At 39.6% G+C, this 9,615-nt stretch overlaps 1 protein-coding gene across 1 annotated transcript; it reads left to right on the forward strand.

Annotated features, from left to right (window-relative positions):
• The first annotated feature begins 341 nt into the window (after window positions 1-341).
• On the forward strand, window positions 342-2,867 carry LOC139194230 (uncharacterized). The gene is made up of 2 exons (XM_070818593.1): window positions 342-466; window positions 1,684-2,867. Exon 2 carries the CDS (start codon window positions 1,694-1,696, stop codon window positions 2,753-2,755), a length of 1,062 nt encoding a protein of 353 aa, XP_070674694.1. The 5' UTR covers window positions 342-466; window positions 1,684-1,693; the 3' UTR covers window positions 2,756-2,867.
• Window positions 2,868-9,615: the final 6,748 nt, after the last annotated feature.

Genomic DNA, 9,615 nt, shown 5'->3' on the forward strand with positions numbered 1-9,615 from the left:
TAGAAGACCTTATCTTATCCTATCAAGATGACACCTAAGAACCTTTCTAGAAGCCTAAAAATCTGCCTTGCATTATCCTTCTAGAACCCTAGATCCTTGCCGCACCTAATTCCTATTTGCCTTGGGATTTTTGGTTTCTAGAAGCCTTATCTTTTCACACTCTTTCTGCTGCACATTATCTCCCAATCCCTTTGGGTTTTTGACTTGTTTTCCTTATAGGATTGGATGTTATTATCCTATGCAATTTAGGCCTTTAAAACCTTGTCCTTTGCTACCTAGGAATGTGAATTTTCAGCCTATAAATACAAGGCCTTGCCGCACCTATTCATTCACCACCCTCTACCAGATTTTCACTACACCATTCACCATTCATACCTCTTGTGCCGTGAGTTTGCAAGGAGAAGAAGGAAGACAACTTGGAGCCGTGCATGCCATTCAAGGAGCTTGGATTGTGGAGCGTTTCTAGGTGTTTTCTATCTTTATGTCAATGTTTAAATTTATTTGTCTTTGTGTATTTGCGAACATGAGGAACTAATTTCTTTATAGTTAGAGGGGAATTCAAAGCCATGATCATATGTTTTATATGACTTGATTTCTTCCAATTATGATTTCATGAATCGTGAATGTGGTTTACTTATCTATTTGATTGATAACATGTTTATGTATGTTGATTGAGGGTCGACACTTAGTTTGCATGCATGAATTTGATGCTAGAATATAAGGGAATTTCACCTAATCGTTATTAACTTATATTCATAAGTAGTAAAAGTCGCTAGTCACGATTGTGTTAAGTAAATCCTAGGCAAGAGTAACATGCGTATCCCATAGTTATGAATGCCTTGTCAATGCTTATGATTTCCATTGAACTTAATGATCTTTGATATGTGTCTCTATCATGCGTATTCCATAGTTAGGGTCCTTGATAAGAATAATTTGGTTGTAATGCGTATCCCATTCAATTCAATGAATCTAGGGAAATCTGAGAATTAATTGGTCAATCTAGTTAATTTGGGGCATTGTCATTCATGGTTTGTTGAAAGAGTAATTGGAGATCGAGTCGTATGCATATGTTTCATGTGTGGAGAAGGAACCCTCTAGCTAGCCTTTCCCCATTCTATTTCATCAAAATCGTTTTCATTAAAGTTTGTTTTCAAAGTTTCTGTTTTCAAAGTTAAATTCGTCCAAAATCAATCCCCATTTACTTAGTTGAGTCATAGTAGTTAGAAATCACTTTAGTTTATGTTTTTAAGTGTCTTAGGTCAAGATAAAACCAATTTTCGTCCAAGATTGAGTCTAGTGTTCAAAACTGCCCAGATTGTGGTTTTAAGGCAGTTTTGAGTGTTTTTGGGCTGTTTTGAGTCTTTTGGTTTGTTTTGGTGTTTTAAAGTTTAGTTTTGCATTCTTTGAGTCTATTTTAGTGTTTTAAACTTGTTTTTAAGTATTTGAGTCAGTTTTCAAGTGATTTTGCAATCCCTCCTAATCCCCGGTTTAGAACGATCCCTACTTACATACTTTGCTACAATTGATAAAAAGAGGGTTAATTTGAGTGTCAACATAATTTTCACATCAAATTTTGTCGCCGTTGCCGGGGATTAGCAAAGTTGCTAATCCCTTGGATTGTTTTATTTCAATTTGTTTTAATTGAGTCCAGATTTTTACTTTGTTTTTGTTTCTTGTTTTTAGGTACTAGTTTATGACTCGGAGCTCTCATCCGGTTCGTGAACACATCTTGGACTTTGACGACGATTTTGAACGAGAGTTGAGACGAAAGAGGAAGAATCCAGAACCTAGTGAATCAAGTTCAAATTCGGAAGCCGAAGTTGAGATTGAGGAAGAGGAACCCACGGCTCAAGTGGGTGAAGTTGAGACAGTCATGGCACAAGACAATCGTACAATCAAGGAGCTCTCGGCTTCGGGATTGGACAATGCCGCACCTCTATGTATTCAATATCCGGCGGCTGCCCAAGGAAAGACCGAGGAATTCGAGTTAAAGTCGAGTTTGCTCCACCATATTCCGAAGTACCATGGGTTGTCCATGGAGGATCCTAACAAGCACTTGAAAGAATTTGAGGTGGTGTGTTCAAGCATGACTCCAATCAATGTCGACGGGAGTATATTGAAGATGAAGGCCTTTCCCTTTTCTCTTATGGATAAGGCGAAAGATTGGTTATATGAATTAGCTCCCGGAACGGTCACATCTTGGGAGAGCATGAAGCGAGCTTTCTTGGAGAAGTTTTTCCCAACTTCTCGAGTCATCCTCCTACGAAAAAGGATAAGTGGAATTCAACAAGAAGAAGGTGAGTCTTTTCCTACATATTATGAACGTTTTAAATCTCTTGTTGCTTCTTGTCCACAGCATCAAATGAAGGAGGAGCTTCTTCTACAATACTTCTACGAGGGACTTTTACCAATCGAACGACAAATGCTAGATGCTTCGGCGGGAGGAGCCTTGGTGGACAAGACCCCCACGGCAGCAAAGACTTTGATTGCTAATCGAGCGTTGAACGCTCAACAATACGAAGGTGTTGGACAAAGAGGCACCCCACGGCAACACCAAGTGAATGAGGTAAGTGCCATAACCGAACTTCAAAATCAAATGGCTAACCTTACTACTTTGCTTTCTCAGGTTGTGGAAGGGCCAAAAGTTCAAAATGTAAGTGCATGTGGCGTATGTTCCATGCAAGGACATTCTACGGACAAGTGCCTGATAGGAGCATATTTATGCTACTTAATTGGCTTGTTCTCATGCATTTAGGTTGTGTTTACTTAGCTATTTTAGTGTTTAAAGTCACTTTTGTGTGTTTTCAGGTTCTAAGGTCAAAGTGTGCAAAAAGAAGCAAAATGGAGTTTGGAATGCATGTCACATATTCGGAGCCAAGGTTTGGACGAATTTGAAGGCTTGAAGATGATGATTCCTACTTGAACAAGGTTTCCTAGTTGAAGTAGGAAAGTGCTTACATGAAGGAGGATTCCTAATCAACGAAGGATTCCTAATTGACGAAGGATTCCTAATTGAAGATGGATTCCTAATCACATGAGGATTCCTAGAAGAACAAGGATTCCTACTCCAACAAGGATTCCTACTTGAAGTAGGAAAGTTAAGCCAAGGTTTCCTACTTTGGTTTGATTTTTCCTAATTGTCCCTAAAAGTTCCAGCAATTATGAAGATTTTCTAAGCATTCTAGGACACAAAACAAAAGCCTAGAACCCTTATGGACCCCTTGCCACACTCCCTTGCCCTTTCCTCTTCCTTGCAGTGCAAGGGAGAGGGCTCTTTCCTGTTTTGGAGCATTAAAACACCTTCCTTTTTATGCTTTAAACCCTGGCCGAATTTCCTTGACCTTTCCTTTTAATTTTCTGATTTGTTTCCTTAATTCTAGAAGCTTTAAACTTAATTCCTGATTACCTAATTAGCCTAGGGTTTTTAATTTCCTAATCCCTTTAAATAAACAGGTTTGTGCAGCCACAAACATCTCCAGTCAGCCACACACTCTCCCAAATTCGTCAAACCCCATCCACAACCTCAGAAACCATTCCTCCTCCATCTCTGCCGATTTCCACCACCATTCTTCATCTCCACACCTTCCACACAACACCCATACACTACCCCCAAGCCTTGCCGTGCCCCTACACCATCCATAATCCATTCTACATCACAAAAACAGCCCAGAAACCACACCATCCCAATCTGCCGCAAGGGGAAGAGAAGGAGACAGTTCACAAAGTTGTTTGGCTCTTCAATCTGAGTTGTTGAACAATTTTAGGTGTATTCTATCTTATATTTCAATGTCTACTTCTTGTAATCTTTGTTTTTCATTGAGTATGATTGGCTAAATTCGTTTTGGCTAAGGGTGTATTCGAAACCATGTTTATTTATGTGAAATAAATTGATTACTTCCAGTTATCGTTTCATAAGTCGTGAATACAATTTGCTTAACCGTTTGATTTAGAACTTATTCTTGTATGTTGATTGAGAGTGCACGCTTAATTTGCATGCTTGAATTTGGTGCTAGGATATAAGTTTGTTTCACCTAATCGTTATGAATTTATATTCGCAAGTAGTGAAGGTCGCTAGTCACGATCGTGTTAAGTAGATTCCTGGCAAGAGTATCATGCTTTTCATAGTTACAAATGCCTTGTCGATGCTTATGATTTCCAAAGAACGTAATGATTCTAACTTGTGTCTTTATCATGCTGTTCATATAGAGAACTTGTTAGGAATAATTTGTTTGCGATGCATATTCATCCAATTCAATGATTCTAGGGAAATCTGAAGGTTAATTTAAGCGGACCTAATTAACTTGGAGTGTCGAGGTTCACAACTTATTGAATTGATAACTGGAAATTGATTTACGTTGCATATATTTCATGTGTGGAGAAGAACCCCTTAGCTCTTCCATCATTCATTAATTCATCACAATTTTGTCTACTGTTCTCATTACAATCTGCCATTTAATTTAAATTCGTCCAAAATCAACCCCACTTTATTTCTTTGAGTTATATTAGTTAGAACTTGTCTTAGATTATGTTTTTAAGTGTTTTAGGTCATTAGAAAACCAAAATTCGTCCAAGTTTGCATTAGAGTCCCAAAACTGCCCAGAAAGTGTTTTAAGGCAGTTTTGAGTGTTTTTGGTGCTGTTTTGAGTCTTTTGATTTGTTTTAGTGTTTTAGAGTTTAGTTTTGCATTCTTTGAGTCTAGTTGAGTGTTTTAAACCTAGTTTTACATATTTGAGTCAGTTTAGAGTGTTTTAGCAATCCCTCCTAATCCCCGGTTTAAGAACGATCCCTACTTATCCATACTACAATTGTCAACAAGAGGGTTTAATTTGAGTGTCAACATAATTTTCACATCAGATTTTGGCGCCCTTGCCCTTTCCTCTTCCTTGCCGTGCAAGGGAGAGGGATCTTTCCTGTTTTGGAGCATTAAAACACCTTCCTTTTTATGCTTTAAACCCTGGCCGAATTTCCTTGACCTTTCCTTTTAATTTTCTGATTTGTTTCCTTAATTCTAGAAGCTTTAAACTTAATTCCTGATTACCTAATTAGCCTAGGGTTTTTAATTTCCTAATCCCTTTAAATAAACAGGTTTGTGCAGCCACAAACATCTCCAGTCAGCCACACACTCTCCCAAATTCGTCAAACCCCATCCACAACCTCAGAAACCATTCCTCCTCCATCTCTGCCGATTTCCACCACCATTCTTCATCTCCACACCTTCCACACAACACCCATACACTACCCCCAAGCCTTGCCGTGCCCCTACACCATCCATAATCCATTCTACATCACACAAACCCCCCAGAAATCATCCTCACCCAATCTGCCGCAAGGAGAAGAGAAGGAGACAGTTCATGAAAATTGTTTGGCTCTTCAATCTGAGTTGTTGAACAATTTTAGGTGTATTCTATCTTATATTTCAATGTCTACTTCTTGTAATCTTTGTTTTTCATTGAGTATGATTGGCTAAATTCGTTTTGGCTAAGGGTGTATTCGAAACCATGTTTATTTATGTGAAATAAGTTGATTACTTCCAGTTATCGTTGCATAAGTCGTGAATACAATTTGCTTAACCGTTTAATTCAAAACTTATTCTTGTATGTTGATTGAGAGTGCACGCTTGATTTGCATGCTGGAATTTGGTGCTAGAATATAAGTTTGTTACACCTAATCGTTATGAATTTATATTCGCAAGTAGTGAAGATCGCTAGTCACGATCGTGTTAAGTAGATTCATGGCAGGAGTATCATGCTTTTCATAGTTACAATTGCCTTGTCGATGCTTATGATTTCCAAAGAACTTAATGATTCTAACTTGTATCTTTATCATGCTGTTCATATAGAGAACTTGTTAGGAATAATTTGTTTGCGATGCATATTCATCCAATTCAATGATTCTAGGGAAATCTGAAAGTTAATTTAAGCGGACCTAATTAACTTGGAGTGTCGAGGTTCATAACTTATTGAATTGATAAATGGAAATCGATTACGTTGCATAAATTTCATGTGTGGAGAAGAACCCCTTAGTCATTCCATCATCCATTGATTCATCACAATTTTGTCTTACAATCTGTTTTCTTTTTCAATCTGCCCATTTAATTATTTTCGTCCAAAATCAATCCCACCTTATTCCTTTAAGTCATATTAATTAGAACTTGTCTTAGAATATGTTTTTAGGTGTTTTAGGTCATTAGGAAACCAAAATTCGTCCAAGTTGTGTTAGAGTCCCAAAACTGCCCAGAAAGTGGTTTTTAGGCAATTTTGAGTGTTTGTTTGCTGTTTTGAGTCTTTTGGTTTGTTTTAGTATTTTAGATTTTAGTTTTGCATTCTTTGAGTCTAGTTTAGTATTTTAAACTTTGTTTTACAGATTTGAGTCAGTTTAGAGTGTTTTAGCAATCCCTCCTAATCCCCGGTTTAAGAACGATCCCTACTTATCCATACTACATTTGTCAACAAGAGGGTTTAATTTGTGTGTTTAGTTATTTTACGCATCAGTGCCCACAATTGATTGAGAATGGAGGGTGGGAGACCCTCAATGCCGTGGGCTTTGGGCAACAATACCAACAAAGGAATGATCCATTTTCTAACACCTACAATCCCGGTTGGCGTGATCATCCGAATTTCAAATGGCGAGAACCCCAACAAGGCCAACAACAAAGCACGTTTAGGCAACAACCCCCGGGTTTCTATCAAAAGCCGTTTGCACCAAATCAAACCCAAGCACAACCCGCCCAAAAATCAGGTTCTTCTATTGATAATGATCAAATTTTTAATTTACTAACTTCTATGGCGCAGGGCATGCAGACTAGGGACAAGAAGGTGGACGAGTTGGAGAAGCAAGTGGGGCAAATTGCCGAGTTTATGGGACAGTTTCGAGACCAAGGAAGACTCCCTAGTTCAACCGTTGCAAATCCAAAAGGGGGATTCGAAACCGCCAAAGCAATTACATTGAGGAGTGGCAAACAAGTTGGAACCGAACCCCAAGCATCCAAAACAAGTCATGAAGAGGATGAAAAGTTGCAGTTTGAAGAGAACACACAAGCAACACCCACGGCAAGGAGAGAACCACCTTTGCCGCAGCCATCTTGCACTTCCAATCCATATAATTCGGCCAAGGTAAGTTCAATTCCAACTTCTCCTAGTTCTATTCCACTAAACGTGCCTTTTCCTGGCAGGTTGAAGCAATCCAAGAAAGAGGAGAACGAGAAAGACATTTTGGAGACGTTTCGGAAAGTGCAAGTCAATATACCTCTTCTTGACGCAATTAAGCAAGTACCTAGGTACGCCAAGTTTTTGAAGGAACTATGCACAACAAGAAGGAGAATTTCGAACAAAGAGGAGGTCCAGGTAAGTGAGAATGTTTCCGCTGTTTTGCAAAGAAAACTACCTCCTAAATGCAAAGATCCAGGTAGTTTTACAATTCCATGTGTTATAGGCAATACTAAATTTGAACATGCTATGTTAGATCTAGGAGCTTCAATTAACGTCATGCCATACTCAATTTATGCATCCATGAACTTAGGAGAACTTAAAAACGATGGTGTTATAATTCAATTAGCCGATCGTTCTAATGCATATCCGAAAGGAGTTTTGGAAGATGTGTTGGTGCAGGTGGATAACTTGATATTTCCAGCGGATTTCTATGTCTTAGAGATGGAGCACTCACCAAATGTCACCCCATTGCCGATTCTACTTGGGAGGCCTTTCATGAAAACAACACGCACCAAGATCGATGTGTTCAAAGGGACGTTGACAATGGAATTTGATGGGGAGATTATTAACTTTAACATTTCTGAAGCTATGAAATTTCCTAAAGATGATCATTCTTGTTTTTCTATTGATATATTGGATGAATTGGCGCAGGATTATCTTGATATGTTGGAAGACGATCCCCTTGAAACGACGATTGCACAAGGACTTGGCTTGAAGCCCAATCTGGCCGTACCTAAGGAGGAGCATGCCGAGCTTGTGGCTGCCTTGGAATCATTGCCCCAACATCGTGGTAAGCCTTCTAACCCAATTCCAATTCCCGTTTCCACTAATACGTTGTTACCTTCTGTGATTCAGGCCCCCGTTCTTGAGCTTAAACAGTTGCCGGATCATTTAAAGTATGTATTCTTGGGAGATGAAGAGACGTTGCCCGTCATTGTCTCTTCATCACTCACGGCATTAGAGGAAGAAAAGTTGATTCGGGTGTTGAAAGAGCACAAAACAGCCATTGGATGGACATTGGCCGATATTAAGGGAATTAGCCCTACAACATGCATGCATCGCATATTTCTAGAGGAGGGGGCTAAACCAACTCGAGAGGCTCAACGCCGGCTCAACCCTCCGATGATGGAAGTTGTGAAAAAGGAGATTATAAAGCTTCTCGATTGTGGAGTGATTTATCCAATTTCGGATAGCCGTTGGGTCTCACCGGTTCAAGTTGTCCCGAAGAAGTCCGGAGTTACTGTGGTGAAGAATGCCGAGGATGAGCTTGTGCCAACCCGTATTCAAACAGGTTGGAGAGTGTGCATTGACTATAGGAAGCTCAACAACACCACAAGGAAGGATCATTTTCCACTACCATTCATCGATCAAATGTTAGAAAGGTTAGCCGGTCATTCTTTTTATTGTTTTCTTGACGGTTATTCGGGATACAATCAAATTGTCATAGCTCCGGACGACCAAGAAAAGACCACCTTCACGTGCCCATTTGGTACTTTTGCTTACCGGCGCATGCCATTCGGATTATGCAATGCACCGGCCACGTTCCAAAGATGCATGGTAAGTATCTTTTCCGATTTTATTGAGAAGATTATTGAGGTATTCATGGATGATTTTAGTGTCTTTGGCGATTCGTTTGATGGTTGCTTGGAAAATCTCACATTAATCTTAAAACGATGCGTGGAAACGAACCTTGTTTTAAATTGGGAAAAGTGTCACTTTATGGTAAAACAAGGCATCGTTTTAGGGCACATCGTTTCTGAAAGGGGAATTGAAGTTGATAAATCGAAAATAGATCTTGTACGCTACTTACCCTCTCCAACTTCGGTTAGAAAGGTACGTTCTTTTCTTGGCCACGCAGGATTTTATAGGCGATTCATCAAGGACTTTTCAAAGATTTCCACACCCCTATGCCGACTTCTCCAAAAGGATGTGTCCTTCGAATTCAACGAGGAGTGTGAAAAGGCGTTCAAACACCTCAAAGAGATGCTAACTTCGGCCCCCATCATTCGGCCACCAGATTGGAGCATTCCCTTCGAGCTTATGTGCGATGCGTCCGATTATGCTCTAGGCGCTGTTTTGGGACAAAGGAAGGACAAACAGCCACACGTCATATATTATGCCTCTCGGACCTTGAACGATGCTCAATTGAACTATTCCACAACGGAAAAAGAACTTCTTGCCGTTGTTTTTGCTTTAGATAAGTTTCGTTCTTATTTACTTGGCACTAAAGTAATAATTTACACTGATCATGCAGCGTTGAAGTACTTGCTCACGAAGAAGGAGGCTAAACCAAGGCTTATTCGATGGATGCTTCTCCTCCAAGAGTTCGATATCGAAATCCGAGACAAGAAAGGAAGTGAGAACGTTGTGGCTGATCACCTAAGCCGTTTGGTGCATGAAGAGGAGG

Source organism: Malus domestica, chromosome 03 (genome assembly GCF_042453785.1).
Source record: "Malus domestica chromosome 03, GDT2T_hap1".
NCBI lineage: Eukaryota > Viridiplantae > Streptophyta > Magnoliopsida > Rosales > Rosaceae > Malus > Malus domestica.

Bases quoted from the DNA above. Each gene is read 5' to 3' on its own strand.
- LOC139194230 (XM_070818593.1), top strand. From the start codon at position 1,694: ATGACTCGGAGCTCTCATCCGGTTCGTGAACACATCTTGGACTTTGAC.